The 16,091-nt window shown below is 47.3% G+C and overlaps 2 protein-coding genes across 2 annotated transcripts; one reads left to right on the plus strand and one right to left on the minus strand.

The window, feature by feature from the left end:
- Window positions 1–13: 13 nt before the first annotated feature.
- psen2 (presenilin 2) lies at window positions 14–5,170 on the minus strand. The gene is made up of 10 exons (XM_030351079.1): window positions 4,754–5,170; window positions 4,123–4,322; window positions 3,891–4,032; window positions 3,706–3,773; window positions 3,084–3,304; window positions 2,594–2,692; window positions 2,202–2,261; window positions 1,463–1,570; window positions 926–1,041; window positions 14–707 (listed from the first exon to the last, which is right to left on the minus strand). The coding sequence occupies exons 1-10, from the start codon at window positions 4,871–4,873 to the stop codon at window positions 552–554; spliced, it is 1,290 nt and encodes a 429-aa protein (XP_030206939.1). The 5' UTR covers window positions 4,874–5,170; the 3' UTR covers window positions 14–551.
- Window positions 5,171–5,414: 244 nt separating this feature from the next.
- LOC115540079 (GTP-binding protein 2) lies at window positions 5,415–15,490 on the plus strand. The gene is made up of 12 exons (XM_030351071.1): window positions 5,415–5,949; window positions 6,327–6,353; window positions 7,443–7,627; window positions 8,157–8,268; window positions 9,186–9,383; window positions 10,553–10,727; window positions 11,410–11,629; window positions 11,921–12,056; window positions 12,471–12,529; window positions 12,882–13,053; window positions 13,947–14,111; window positions 14,243–15,490. The coding sequence occupies exons 1-12, from the start codon at window positions 5,767–5,769 to the stop codon at window positions 14,504–14,506; spliced, it is 1,896 nt and encodes a 631-aa protein (XP_030206931.1). The 5' UTR covers window positions 5,415–5,766; the 3' UTR covers window positions 14,507–15,490.
- The last annotated feature ends 601 nt before the right edge of the window (window positions 15,491–16,091 follow it).

Here is a 16,091-nt window from a genome sequence, read left to right on the forward strand (position 1 = left end):
ACTCAAGTCGAAGTTAGGTGTCAGGACTCGACTTTATTAACATCTCAGTGTGAAAGCTTCACCAGCACCGTATGTCTGTTTTATAAAATACACCTGGATAGAGATCTAACCCCGGACGACGTCTTCAAAACCAGACCAGGGGGAAGATCTGCAGGTACCCGACGCCAGGTACCAAGCAAGCTATGAGAAGCTAAACAGTTAGCCTGGTACCAACTAACTGAGAAGCAAAACACTTGTGGTCAGAGAAGACCAGCCTCACTAGCAACCTAACCATACATCAAATCAATGTTAGTCTGAAAATAGTTCATTATGTTAAGGGTTAAATAAGTGATGAGACCACTTCAAAGAGGATAGCAGAGGTTCAGGTCGTTTGATTTCAACAGCCTTCCAGAGAATATTCTCCAGGATGATTAAAGAACCAGACGTTAGACATTCCAGCAGGTTTTAGTTAGGAAAAAATAGATTCTTCACGTCCGTCCAGACCCCCCCGATGAAAAACAAGAGTTGCTCCGATCAAAAACATTTAGTTTGTTGTAGCAGCCAATCAGAGGTCAGATGTAGTACTGGTTTGTGGCCAGGTTGTCCATGAAGGGCTGGACCAGGTAGTCTGTGGAGAAGTAGAACACCAGGCCAAAAGCGATGGAGATGGGCAGCGCCGGCAGAGCCTTCTTAAAGATGGCCAAGAGCAGCAGGGTCAGACACAGGCCCTGGAACACAAAGTCAACCAACCTTTATTGACACAGACACTTGACGCTAGCCTGAGCAGGCTAACGTGGTGTTAGCATGGTTATGGTGGTACTCACTATGAGGATGGCTACGGAGCAGGCTAGCGTAGTTTTAGCATGGTTATGGACGGTGGTACTCATTATGAGGATGGCTACGGAGCAGGCTAGCGTTGGGTTAGCATGGCTATGGTGGTACTCACTATGAGGATGGCTACGAAGCAGGCTAGCGTGGTGTTCCAGTCTCCTCCTGTGGCTGCTGCCTTCCCCACCAGAACACTGTAGAAGATGAAGTCCCCTAGACCCAGCTTCACCCCGCCTAGAGAGGGAGACACCCGCATTAGATACAGAGAGAGACACCAGCCAAATATATACAGAGAGAGAGAGAGAGGCCCCGATACTATAAACGTAGAGAGACAGCCCCGCTGTACACAGAGAGAGAGACAACCACATTATATATATATATATATATATATATATAGAGAGAGAGAGGCCCCCATACTATAAACATAGAGAGACAGCCCTGCTGTACACAGAGAGAGAGAGACAACCACATTATATATATATATAGAGAGAGAGAGAGAGGCCCCCATACTATAAACATAGAGAGACAGCCCCGCTGTACACAGAGAGAGAGTGAGAGAGAGCGACCCCCTGTGGTAAACACAGAGAGAGAGAGGAGACTCTAACAGGTCCAGCCCTGGGGTCCTAGAGGCGACAGCAGAAGGTTGGCCTCTTACTCTCCTCCTCCTGGTCCTCCCCTGAAGGACACGCCCCCTGGGCTCCAGCGGGGGGGTCTGGGGAGTCTTCGGCCTCCAGGGAGCCTCCGGCCTCCTGGGCCTCTGCATCTGGAACACAACACAGCAGAGGCTGGGACAACGCTCCTGGAGCCTCCACCCTCCAGCTCCACCCTCCAGCTCCACCCTCCCCCCTCCAGCATTGTATAATGTAATGTAATGTCATGTTATATAGCATAATGTCATCTTGGATCATAATATAATATGTCATGTTATGCAGCATAATATAATAAGTGTAATATAATTCCATGTTTGTTATGTAGTATGATATAATGTAATGTTATGTAGCATAAAGTATAATATAATGTCATGTTACGTAGCATAATAAAGTATAATATAATGTCATGTTATGTAGTATAATAAAGTATAATACAATGTCATGCTATGTAGTATAATAAAGTATAATATAATGTCATGTTATGTAGTATAATAATGTATAATATAATGTCATGCTATGTAGTATAATAAAGTATAATATATTGTTATGCATGATCTTCCGCAGGTTAAAGAGATACTGCCTAGTTCTGGACTCATGGCCCGGATTGGCTCACAGAAGGGGCTGGCTCTTACTAAGTGAGAGAGTGAGTGTGTGTATATGAGAGTGTGTGTGTGTGTATGGCAATGTGTGCGTGTGTATCAGAGTGCGTGGCTGTGTGTGCCAGTGTGTGTGTGCGTGTCCTACCTGACTGCTGTCTTTCCCCTTCTGCAGGGTTGGCCATCCCTACCATCCACGCCATGCCGGCTGCAGAGACAAACATCACACTAATGAATACCATGCACACAGACACACACAAAAACACACATATGCGCTCGCACGCCCACAGGCAAACACATGCATACACTCACACACACACACAGGAAAACACACAAACACACAGCGGCAAACACACGCACACACACAAAGCCACATATGCGTGTGCACACACACAGCACTATAATATTACTATATTATAATTATATATATATAATTATAATTATAAATCATATTATTATACCAAATGATTAAATTATTGTACTATAATAATATTTTATAATTTGGTATAATTGTAATGTGTGTGTGTGAAGGGGACTGACAGGAGTAGATGAGAGCAGGGAAGATGGGTTCATTCCTCTCCTGGGCTGTCTCCACCAGCATCCTCAGGGGCCCCTTAGGGGACAGCACGGCCACCAGGTCTGGAACACAACACTAGGGTTAGGACATAGGGTGCTGGTTGCTAAGTGAGGGTGCTGGTTGATAGCTGTTTATGCTGGTTGCTAGGTGATGGTGCTGGTTGCTAGGTGATGGTGCTGGTTGCTATGTGAGGGCGCTAGTTGTTAGCTGATGGTGCTGGTTGCTAGGTGATGGTGCTGGTTGCTATGTGAGGGCGCTGGTTGTTAGCTGATGGTGCTGGTTGCTAGGTGATGGTGTTTGTTGCTAGGTGGTGGTGCTGGTTGCTATGTGAGGGCGCTGGTTGTTAGCTGATGGTGCTGATTGCTAGGTGCTGGTTGCTAAGTGATGGTGCTGGTTGCTAGGTGTTGGTGCTGGTTGCTATGTGAGGGCGCTAGTTGCCCGGCTGCTAGGCACCGTAGATGGAGATGGCCCCGAGGATGACCCAGGTGGACCACTCTGGGAGGTACTTGATGAAGACGAGGGCCATGAGGGCGCTGATGATGATGAGGTAGGCCTGCTGCAGCTGCAGGGGGCCCTTCCAGTGGATGCAGATCATCCCCACCGCCCCGAAGTTCCAGATCAGGACCCCCACCGTGGGGAAGTCCATCGCCAAGTTATAGTTCTTGAACAGCTCCCTGACAGAGGAGACAGAGAGACACAGAGACTCAGATACAGGCAACTCACCCCGGGTACGGGCAACTCACCCCGGGTACAGGCAACTCACCCCGGGTACGGGCAACTCACCCCGGGTACAGGCAACTCACCCCGGGTAAAGATAACTCACTCTAAAAGTAACTCACCCCAGGTAAAGATAACTCACCCCAGGTAAAGATAACTCACCCCAGGTAAAGCCAACTCACCCCGGGTAAAGATAACTCACCCCAGGTAAAGATAACTCACCTCAGGTAAAGATAACTCACCCCAGGTAAAGATAATTCACCTCAGGTAAAGATAACTCACCCCAGGTAAAGATAACTCACCCCGGGTAAAGGTAACTCACTCTAAAAGTAACTCACCCCAGGTAAAGAAAACTCACCCCAGGTAAAGGTAACTGAACCAGAAGAGCAACATAAGGGATGAGAGTATAAGCCAGCCGTGGATAAACTGCAACACACAGGAACACAAATAAATACACACAAGTAATACACATCAACACACTTGTAATACACATCAACATATATAATGTATATATTATATATTAAAACGTAAACGTGAGCTCACCTTGTAACAGCGGTACTTATAGAGCATCACCAGGAATATCGTCATGACCACGATGACACTGATCATGACGATGGAATTCAGGAAGGAATTGAGAAGCCTCCGCCCAACTGAGACCTCGTCCTCTGAGAAGGGGGTGTAGATCCTACCCACACACACATTATACACATGAGAGAGAGACACAGAGAGAGAGAGACGGACAGACAGACAGACTGACACAGACACACAGACTTACAGTCTCTGGTTAGTCTTCTCCGTGTAGAAGCCGATGGACTTGATGGTTGCTACGACGACCACCATGCACAGGGTGACTGGGATGAACAGCATGATCACATGCTTGGCGCCGTACTTCAGAGTTAGCTCCTCCTCCTCGTCTAGCTCCGGCTCTGGTCCCGGCCCTCGCTCCGAACTCTTCGCCCTCCGCAACACGGGCCCCTGCAGACAGATACACAGACACAGACAGGTAATTTAACATCGCCACAGACAGACAGGTTACTAAACATCTTGAGAGAAAGAGAGACAGGTTAGTAAAGCTTATGACAGACCGGTAAGTAAACATCATGACAGAAATACAGACAGGTTAGTAAACATTATGACAGACAGACAGACAGGTAACTGAACTATATGAGACCGACAGGTAGTACAGCTTAGTACTGAACATCATGACAGACTGTTTACTGAACGAGACCTCAGTTCGACCTCAACAACACACACACACACACACACACACACACACACACACACACACACACACACACACACACACACACACACACACACACACACACACACACACACACACACACACACACACACACACACACAGACACACGCACACACACACACACCCACACACACACACACACCTGGGCGCTCGGATCCGGGTCAGACTGTTCAGGCTGGTAAGACGGAACCGGTGGCGTCTCGGACGACATCAGTGCGCTCCTCTCGTCGTACGAGTCCTCCTCGCTGTCCGAAGTGGTCATTGTTTATAAACAGTTTACTACCCGTCGAGGAGACGAGAGGGAAGTAGAATTTAAAGCGCTTCTCTGCTCCTACTCTGCATTAGTTTCCCGGTTGACGAGCATTCACTGTGTGGTCTGCGTCCAACTGCGACCTAGGACAGATGACACACTTTTTACGGGTTTTTTCACTTGTCTTTCACTTTTATTCAGACGCGGAGTACAAAAACATACGCCAAATTTCAGCTTAAAAACATCGGACCGGAAGTCCCGGGATCGTCAGCTGATTCAGCCCAAGACACGTGACCCTGCCGGCGGTAACGTCACTGCACACTGACGTAGAAATACGACAAATTAATAGATCAATTAATAAGGGAAAACATAAAAAGGCGATGATAATAATAATAATAATAATAATAATATATCTTTTTTTTTTTTTACAAACGGAGGAAAACAATAAAATATTAAACAAATGACTAAATTGTTTATTTTGTGAATTCACACAGCATATTAGCAATACGTTGTAAATAAGCATTTGTAGAGATGTTTAGTCTAGGTGATGTTAGTGATGTTTAGTTTAGGTGATGTTAGGGATTGTTAAGTTTAAGTTATGTTAGATAGGTTTAAGTTAAGGTTATTTTCGAGATGGTTAAGTTGAGGTTGTATGTGTTAGTTAAGAGATGGTTAATACAGGAGTTTGGTTAGAGAGATGCTTGGTTTAGTTTAGTTTAGGCACTGAGCAATGCGCTTGGTACCGCACGCACGACGCGCTGTCGCATTCGCGCGGTACCGCAGTCTGCGCGCCTCCAGTCTCACGGATACATAATATTATGGTTTATGTTACCATATAAACAATGGGGCTTTCATTTTGCCTATTATCCGTAAAACAGGAGCTTTGAATCCTCCCACACGCATCGATGGATGTCCGGTCGTCGGAAAGCTGTCCCGTATATGCCGGGCAGAGGATGAACGGCTCCAGCTCCGGTAACGGAGGGAAGATATCCAAGAAGTCGCGGAGCAGAAAAGGCAAACGAGGCCGCAGAAGGAAGAGTAGGAAGAGCCGGAGCAACAAATCCCCACCGCCGTATTTACCTCCGGAGGTACGAGCTGATAGCTGACGGAACATTAGCCAAAACGCATCTCTCTCTATTTCGGGTCATCCTGTGTTGACGATCCATCGTGACTGTGGAGCGAGATGTAAATAGGCCAGAGCGAGCTGTGTGCCTAATAATAATTGATTATACCCTTTCTCCCTCTCACTTTCCTAATTCCTTCACACAGTATATCTTTATATCACTCTATCGTTCTTTCTATCTATCTATCTATCTATCTATCTATCTATCTATCTATCTATCTATCTATCTATCTATCTATCTATCTATCTATCTATCTATCTATCTATCTATCTATCTATCTATCTATCTATCTATCTATCTATATCTACCTATGATCTGTCATTCTGTTTATGTATTTGCAGGCAGAAGAAGGAAACATTGAATATAAGGTAGGTATTGTTATTATTATTGTTGCCTAAAATGTACACCGTGGTTTGTGTTAGACAGTAGAGAGAGACAGATGCGTCACCAAGGAGCAGGGAGGGGTTAGACAGTACAGAGACAGGTCATTAAGGAGCAGGTAGGGGTTAGACAGTACAGAGACAGGTCATTAAGGAGCAGGTAGGGGTTAGACAGTACAGAGACAGGTTATTAAGGAGCAGGGAGGGGTTTGACAGTACAGAGACAGGTTATTAAGGAGCAGGGAGGGGTTAGACAGTACAGAGACAGGTCATTAAGGAGCAGGGAGGGGTTAGACAGTACAGAGACAGGTCATTAAGGAGCAGGTAGGGGTTAGACAGTACAGAGACAGGTTATTAAGGAGCAGGGAGGGGTTAGACAGTACAGAGACAGGTCATTAAGGAGCAGGTAGGGGTTTGACAGTACAGAGACAGGTTATTAAGGAGCAGGGAGGGGTTAGACAGTACAGAGACAGGTTATTAAGGAGCAGGGAGGGGTTAGACAGTACAGAGACAGGTTATTAAGGAGCAGGGAGGGGTTAGACAGTACAGAGACAGGTTATTAAGGAGCAGGGAGGGGTTAGACAGTACAGAGACAGGTCATTAAGGATCAGGTAGGGGTTTGACAGTCCATAGACAGGTCATTAAGGAGTAAGTATGGGTCAAGTAAAACTAAGTTGAGCTGTTGTAAATTAGGAAGATAGTCTGTACGATACACTAGACAGCAGACAGTAGGGGAAGGACAGTAGACAGAAGGGAGTAGACAGTAGGATAGACCGCAGACCGTAGGGGCTAGACACTGACAGTAGGAGTTCGCCAGTAGGGGTTCGAAAGTGGTGGTTGAACAGTGGACTGTATGGGCTAGACACTAGACAGTAGGGGATAGAAGGTAGGATGGGATGGACAACACTATGGAATAGGCGGTAGGGGTACGGCAGTTGGGGTTAGACAGTGGTGGTTAGGCTGTGGACTGTAGTGGATAGAAGGTAGAATCGGACGGACAACACTATGGAATAGGCGGTAGGGGTATGACAGCTGGGGTTAGACGGTGAGGGCTGGCCACTGACTCTGTGTTTCCAGCTGAAGCTGGTGTCCCCGACGCCGCAGCGCTTCGAGCACCTGGCCACGCAGCTGAAGTGGCGGCTGCAGGAGGGCGGGGGCGAGGCGGTGTACCAGATCGGGGTGGAGGACAACGGCATGCTGGTGGGCCTCAGCCAGGAGGACATGAAGGCCTCGCTACACACCCTGCAGAGGATGGCCGAGAAGTACGTACCAGTAGTAGTACCAGTAGTAGTACTAGTAGTAATACTAGGAGTACTACAGTATAGGTTGTGTTACACTACACACCCTGCAGAGGATGGCCGAGAAGTACGTACCAGTAGTAGTACCGGTAGTGATACTAGGAGTACTAAAGGTTGTGTTACACTACACACCCTGCAGAGGATGGCAGAGAAGTACATACTAGTAGTAGTACTAGAGGTAGTATTACACTACAAACCCTGCAGAGGTTAGCAGAGAAGTACATGCTAGTAGTAGTACTAGTAGTAGTAATATAGTAGTAGTACTAGTAGTATTAGTATTATGATAGAAGTTGTAGTATTTTAGTAGTATAAGTAGTACTAGTAGTAGTAGTGCTGGTTGTAGTAGTAGCAGTAGCAGTGTCAGTAGCAGCAGTATGATAGTTGTAGTAGTGTTATAGTAGTATAAGTAGTACTACTAGTAGTAGTAGTAGCAGTAGTGGTACTAGTAGTAGTAGTACTATAGTAGTAGAAGTGCTGACTGTGTACTCCCCAGGGTTGGAGCAGATATAACCGTCCTCAGAGAGAGGGAGGTGGAGTACAACTCAGACCGGAAGTCCAGAAAGATCACTGAGGTTCTGGTGCGGAAGGTTCCAGATGACCAACAGGTGACCTCAATCATCCATCCGTCATCATCCAGCCATCATCATCCATCATCTATCAACATCCATCATCTATCATCATCCATCATCATCCATCATCATCATCCATCCCTCATCATCCATCATCATCATCCATCCCTCATCATCCAGCCATCATCATCCATCATCTAACATCATCCATCCCTCATCATCCATCCCTCATCATCCATCCCTCATCATCCATCCCTCATCATCCATCCCTCATCATCCATCCCTCATCATCCATCCCTCATCATCCAGCCATCATCATCCATCATCTATCATCATCCATCCCTCATCATCCATCATCATCATCCATCCCTCATCATCCATCCCTCATCATCCATCCCTCATCATCCAGCCATCATCATCCATCATCTAACATCATCCATCATCATCATCCATCCCTCATCATCCAGCCATCATCATCCATCATCTAACATCATCCATCATCTATCATCATCCATCTAGCGTGTATATATTGTAATGATGTAGTATATAAAGTAGTAATGTAATGTATATAGTTATAATGTAGTATGTTTATTAGTAACGTAGTATATATTATAGTAATTAGTGTATATAGAAGTAATGTAATATATATGATAGTAATTAGTGCATATAGTAGTAATGTATATATGGTAGTAATTATGTATATAGTAGTAATGTAGTATACAGTATATAGTAGTTATGTAATATATATAGTAGTAATGTATATAGTAATTACTAGTATATATAGTAGTAATGTAGTATATATAGTAGTTATTTAATATATCTATAGTAGTAATGTAGTGTACGTATAGTAGTAATGTAGTATATATAGTAGTTATGTAGTGTATTGTGTGTCGTACTCCTGCAGTATTTGACGTAGTATTCCTTGCTGTGTCGTCTCTGTCTGGGGGGGCCAGTTCCTGGACCTGCGGGTGGCGGTCCTGGGAAACGTGGACTCTGGGAAGTCCACCCTGCTGGGGGTCCTGACCCAGGGGGAGCTGGACAACGGGCGTGGCCGCGCTCGCCTCAACCTCTTCAGACACCTCCACGAGATCCAGACGGGGCGCACCTCCAGCATCAGCTTTGAGATCCTGGGCTTCAACAGCAAGGGAGAGGTGCTCACCTCACACTGAACCAGAGCAAACCTGGTCACCTCACACTGAACCAGACCACACCTGGTCACCTCACACTGAACCAGAGCACACCTGTTCACAGAGCACACCTGTTCACCTCACACTGAACCAGACCACACCTGTTCACCTCACACTGAACCAGAGCACACCTGTTCACCTCACACTGAACCAGAGCACACCTGGTCACCTCACACTGAACCAGAGCACACCTGTTCACCTCACACTGAACCAGAGCACACCTGTTCACCTCACACTGAACCAGAGCACACCTGTTCACCTCACACTGAACCAGAGCACACCTGGTCACCTCACACTGAACCAGAGCACACCTGTTCACCTCACACTGAACCAGAGCACACCTGTTCACCTCACACTGAACCAGAGCACACCTGTTCACCTCACACTGAACCAGAGCACACCTGTTCACCTCACACTCAGTCAGAGCACACTTAACCAGATCACACTGAATCAGAGCACACTTAGTCAGATCACACTTAATCAGAGCACACTTAATAAGAACACAATTAATCAGATCACACTTAATCAGATCACACTTCGTCAGATCACACTTAATCTGTAAGGGATAGTTGCTCCCCAAAGTATTTTAAAGCTTCTGTAAGAGAGAGATGCTCCCTAAAGTATATTAAAGCTGCTGTGAGAGAGAGTTTCTCCCTAAGGTCTTTTAAGCTGCTGTTAGAGAGAGTCATATCGAGAGACAGCAGCAAGATTTAGAAATAGACACCCGATGAAAACACCCTTTCCCTCGCACACTGAGAAGGGTTGCAAGTCATGCTGCAGCATTTCACTCGCTAATTGCTGAAAGCTTGGCCAATACTAACAAAATACAAATCAATTATAGCTCTTAGAACATTATCTGTAGCACCTATAATAATACTAGTATATATTAAATCTAAACTAAAGCACCTTTAATAATATTAGTTAATATATTAAATCGAACATACAGCACCTTTAATAATACTAGTCTATGTTAAATCGTACCTACAGAACCTTTAACTATACTAATTCATATATAAAATCGTACCTAGAGCACCTTTAATAATATTAGTATATATATTAAAACTTGCCTTAGGCACCATTAATAACACTAGTATATATCTATTAAATCAGACCTACAATGTTTGTGTGCGTAGGTGGTGAACTACAGTGATTCGCGCACGGCAGAGGAGATCTGTGAGAACTCGTCTAAGATGATCACCTTCATGGACCTGGCGGGCCACCACAAGTACCTGAAGACCACCATCTTCGGCCTGCTCAGCTACGGACCCGACTTCGCCATGCTGGTGGTCAGCGCCAACACCGGCATAGGTCTGTCTCTCTGCCTGCCTGTCTGACTGTCTGACAGACTGTCTCTCTCTCTGACTGTCTGTCTATCTGTGTGACTGTCTTGTCTGTCTGACAGACTCTCTGTCTGTCTGACTGTTTGTCTGTCTGTGTGACTGTCTGTCTGTCTGTGTGAGCTCTGTCTGCTTCCCCCGGGCCCCGCTGTGGCCCCGGGCCCCTGAGCTGCGTAACGCTAGGGTCCCAGTCTGGTGTAAGTGGATCATGGGGATGAATGATCTCTTGAACTACTTTCCAAAGCCGTGGTTCCATCTGGTTTGGCCCAGTGTGGCACGCAGGCGTCCTCATGAGACACGTGCACTTTTCCGAATTATTATTCACTATTTAGAAATGGTTTATTGTAAATATTACTTATTTTATTTAATTTCTACCTAATAATTGTAGGCTTTTTTAATTATTGCACCGTGGGTCAGAGACAAACGCATTTTCTATTTCCCTATCTGTCTTGTATTTTGGAATTGACAATAAAGACTTTGAACTTTGAACTTTTCAACTTTGAGACACTTAAAGAAACGCCAGAGGTCTGCTGTGGAAACAACCTTCACGATAACGTCAGCCCCATGTGTTCACGTCCGCGTCTGAGAAGAGTGAGTGCTGAGCGGAACCCAGACTAACCGTAGCCCCCCCCCCCCCGCCCCCCTGCTGCTAGCTGGGACCACCCGGGAGCACCTGGGCCTGGCCCTGGCCCTCAAGGTGCCCATCTTCCTGGTGCTGAGCAAGGTGGACCTGTGCTCGCGCTCCACGGTGGAGCGCACCCTGAGGCAGCTGGAGCGCGTCCTGAAGCAGCCGGGCTGCAACAAGGTGCCCTTCCTCGTGACCGGGCCCGACGACGCCGTCACCGCCGCACAGCAGTTCACACAGTCCACCAGGTACTGGGAACACTGGGAAAACTTACCGGGAACACTGGGAACACTTTCTGGGAACACATATTGGGAACACTGGGAACACTTACTGGGAACACTGGGAACACATATTGGGAACAATGGGAACACATATCAGGAGACTGGGAACACTGGGAGCACATACTCTGGACAGTAGAAACACATACTGGGAACACATACTGGGAACACTGGGAAAATATACTGGGAAGAGTCTGAATATATACAGTACTACAAACTCTGGGATAACCTGGGAATGTGTGTGTGAATGTGTGTGTGTAGCATCACCCCCATCCTCCTGGTCTCCAGTGTGGGGGGGGAGGGGCTGAAACTCCTCCAGGAGTTCCTCAACATCCTCCCTCCTCTGAGCAGCAGCCAGGAGCAGGAGGAGCTCATGGAGCAGCCCACCGAGTTCCAGGTACGCACACACACACACACACACACACACACACAAACTCACACACGCACTCACTCATACACTCACATTCTCACACACACACACACACACACACACACACGCACGCACGCACGCACGCACGCACGCACGCACGCACACACACACACACACACACACACACACACAAACACTTACACATTCACACACACACACACACACACACACACACACACACACACACACACACTCACACAGACACACACACCAACTCACACTGACACACACACACTCGCACAGACACACTCACACACACACTCAAACATTCATACGCACACATTCATGCACTCACATACGCACGCCAAACACACACGCATGTGTGTGTATGCGTGTGTGTGTGTGTGTGTGTGTGTGGGTCTTTAATGTGTTGCTCTTCAGGTGGACGAGATCTACTCTGTTCCTGATGTTGGGACCGTGGTGGGGGGCACTCTGTACAGGTCAGTGTTTCTGATGTGTGTGTGGGTGAAGGGTGATGTAATAGGGATTGATGTTTGTGTGTGTGTAGCGGGGTGCGATTAGTGATGTGTGTGTGTGTGTAGCGGGGCGGGATTAGTTATGTGTGTGTGTAGCAGGCCATGATTAGTGATGTGCGTGCGCGTGTGCGTGTTTGCGCGCGTCTGTGTGTGTGTGTGTGTGTGTGTGTGTGTGTGTGTGTGTGTGTGTGTGTGTGTGTGTATGTGTGTGTGTGTGTTCGTGTGTGTCTGTGTGTGTGTGTGTGTGTGTGTGTCTGTGTGTGTGTGTGTGTGTGTGTGTGTGTGTGTGTGTGTGTGTGTGTGTGCGTGCGTGCAGCGGGGTGTGCCGGGAGGGCGAGCGCCTCCTGGTGGGCCCTACGGACGCGGGGGGTTTCCTGCGGCTGCGGGTGGGCAGCATCCAGAGGAACCGCTCCGGGTGTCGCCTGCTGCGGGCCGGCCAGGCCGCCACGCTGGCCCTGGGCAACTTCGACCGCTCGCTGCTACGCAAGGTCAGGCCCTAACCTCTGACCTCTGACCCCTCACCCCTAACCTCTAACTTGTTACCCATAACCTCTTAGCCCTAATTTATAACCCATAACCTCTAACATTTAACCACTTAGGCCTTGTTCACACTACATGCGTCTTTTTGACGTATCCATGGCTTCTTCCGGGTTGTATTGCAAAGGCGATTTCATTGGACAGTGGCCTTGCGTATATTTGCATAACGCAGTCTGATCCGCCGACGGATCCGTCGCTGCCTGGAAAGTTGAACATTTCTATCTTTTTGACATGGGGCGCTCCATGCAAAGTCAATGAAATCCGTCGTCTGTCGAGGTAGTATGAACAAGGCTTTACTCTTAACTTCTAATACTGGTTTATCTAACCTCTAACACTTCAAGGTGATGTGTTTCTAGGGCATGGTGATGGGGACGTCATGGTAGCGACGTCACGGTGATGTCATGGTGATATGTTTATAGGGCGTGGTGATGTGACATTGTGATGGTGACGTCAAGGTGGTGGGGTCATGGTGGTGATGTCATGGTGATGTCATGGTGGTGATGTCATGGTGATGTGTTTCCAGGGCATGGGGGTGGTGATGTCATGGTGGTGATGTCATGGTGACGTCATGGTGATGTGTTTCCAGGGCATGGGGATGGTGACGTCATGGTGATGTGTTTCCAGGGCATGGTGATGGTGACGTCATGGCGATAGTGAAGTCATGGTGATGGTGACGTCATGGTGATGTGTTTCCAGGGCATGGTGATGGTGACGTCATGGCGATAGTGACGTCATGGCGATAGTGACGTCATTGTGATGTGTTTCCAGGGCATGGTGATGGTGTTGTCATGGTGATGTGTTTCCGGGGCATGGTGATGGTGTTGTCATGGTGATCTGTTTCCAGGGCATGGTGATGGTGAGTCCCAGGGTGAACCCGACCATCTGCTGTCAGTTTGAGGCGTCCATCGTGCTCCTCTTCCACGCCAAGACCTTCCGCCGGGGGTCCCAAGTCACCGTGCACGTGGGCAACGTCCGACAGACCGCCACCGTGCTCTGCATGCAGGGGAAGGTAGGTCCCCACTAGCTTGTTAGCAATGATGTGTCAGCATAACCTCACCACCAAACATCTCTGGATGTTAGTATAGTCTGTTTTCTACGTCATGGGTTCTATCTCTTGTTTATTCCCTGTTCGTCCACTAGGAGGAGCTGCGTACGGGGGAGCGGGCGGTGGTTCGGTTCCGCTTCATCAAGCACGCCGAGTACCTGCGGCTGGGAGCCAAGCTGCTCTTCAGAGAGGGCGTGGCTAAGGGCATCGGTCACGTGACCCGGCTGCTTCCCGCCTCCAACAACCTAGACCAGAACCAGAACCAGCGACCTCATAGGCACGACGCTGAGGGGGAGGGTCACCCCAACACCGACGCTACCCGCAAACCCCGCCCCCATCCGCCATCACCTCTCCAGTGAACTCTGACCTGGCTTAGCTGTTGGGACGCGCTCGCGCTCTCTCTCTCTCTCTCTCTCTCTCTCTCTCTCTCTCTCTCTCTCTCTCTCTCTCTCTCTCTCTCTCTCTCTCTCTCTCTCTCTCTCTCTCTCTCTCTCTCTCTCGCTCTCTCTCTCTCTCTCTCTCCTTGATTGCCATGCCATGGCAACAGCAGGGGTTTTTCAATGCTAATATTACTCGAAGGACCAGATATTAATACTAAAGAGACATGGCGATAACTATAGTACTACTAGTCTAGAGTACTAGTCTTGTGATACTGGATATTACTATGGACCAAGGATGTCAGGGTGGATTTCCAGAGCGGTTTTGGTTGGTTTGTTTGCTGTGTTTTTCAACATAAAAGCGCGTCAGGTGGTTTGTTTTGTAGAACTCCGCCCACTAAGGGTCACCACATGTTGTGCTCCCCTGCATGTTCCCTCCTGCTAGTGGATTTTAGCCAATTAACTTGCAGCTAATAAGCTATTGGCCAGTTAGCTTGTAGCTAGCTTGCTAGTAGCTAGGACATCGTTTTTACAGTCCTCCGATTCAGTGAGCTGAATATGTGAATGTATTTCCCATCGTTTGTGGAGAGTACTACGCATCTGCCTCGACCACAGCATGCTCTCGATCGCTAGCCTCCAGGTTGCCTAGGAACGGAGGCTAACCATAGACACCAGAGCCAAACCAGCAACCTTGGTGTTCAGTGATGATATTTGCTGTAATACTGTAAGTGATTGACTTGTCTTGAATCCAAAACGGATTCAGCGTTTTGACAGATTTAACTTTTAACAGAAGTCTTCTATATGCTGTATTTATAAAGATGAGGTTCGGTTTAATTCTTGTTCATCCCTCAAAAAAGAACTTTGCGGGGGGCTTAACCTTGTCACGGACCAATGTTAGCATAACTGTGCTGGCATGTGGGAATGCACCGTTAGCTTGCTCCAAACTATTAAACATGTTACTGTACATTGTGCTGCCTCCTTATTCCCATGGACTAACAACATCAGTCAAGTGAAAACATTGCATGCTGGTTAATGGCATGACTTCTCGTTAATTACATTGAGCCTCGTTAATGACATCACGTCTTGTTGAAGGTAAGCTAGGCAATTTATTTTACACGTATTTTTATCCCATTACTTGAAATTAATTTTGGGCCCAAAATAAATCCATTAAATCACATGCTCTGTTAAAAAAGGGAATCATCTGGTTTATGTGGCTGTAGCAGGGATGTATTAATCCCCTCCAATCATTTATTTTGGCCCAAAAGAAAATCCGTTAGGAAGCATGAACTTTATCAGTGACTTTCAAAATTGCGCTAACTCTGGCTGGTTTTCCAAATGCCTACCCTAGCTTTGATGACATCGGTAATGAAATCACGTCTCGGAAATGACATCCCGTGTTTTGGTGTAGGGTATTTGGTTGGGGTGTGGTGTATTTGGGTGGTGGTCTTCGGGGGTCATCTGGATGGTTTCAGAACTAGCAGCAGATAATCTAAATCATTCTAAAACGTTAATTCTGAATAATCCACCGGGTGCTCTGGGGTCGCCTCATGGTGTTCAAGAGTGAAAG

This window comes from Gadus morhua, chromosome 3 (genome assembly GCF_902167405.1).
Source record: "Gadus morhua chromosome 3, gadMor3.0, whole genome shotgun sequence".
Lineage (NCBI taxonomy): Eukaryota > Metazoa > Chordata > Actinopteri > Gadiformes > Gadidae > Gadus > Gadus morhua.

Coding starts and splice junctions, on each gene's coding strand:
- psen2 (XM_030351079.1), bottom strand. CDS start 4,873: ATGACCACTTCGGACAGCGAGGAGGACTCGTACGACGAGAGGAGCGCA. Junction 3,774..3,890: donor ATAAGTACCGCTGTTACAAG/GTGAGCTCACGT, acceptor TGTGTGTTGCAG/TTTATCCACGGCTGGCTTAT. Junction 3,305..3,705: donor TTCAGTTACCTTTACCTGGG/GTGAGTTTTCTT, acceptor CTCCTCTGTCAG/GGAGCTGTTCAAGAACTATA.
- LOC115540079 (XM_030351071.1), top strand. CDS start 5,767: ATGGATGTCCGGTCGTCGGAAAGCTGTCCCGTATATGCCGGGCAGAGG. Junction 10,728..11,409: donor CAGCGCCAACACCGGCATAG/GTCTGTCTCTCT, acceptor CCCTGCTGCTAG/CTGGGACCACCCGGGAGCAC. Junction 12,530..12,881: donor GTGGGGGGCACTCTGTACAG/GTCAGTGTTTCT, acceptor GCGTGCGTGCAG/CGGGGTGTGCCGGGAGGGCG.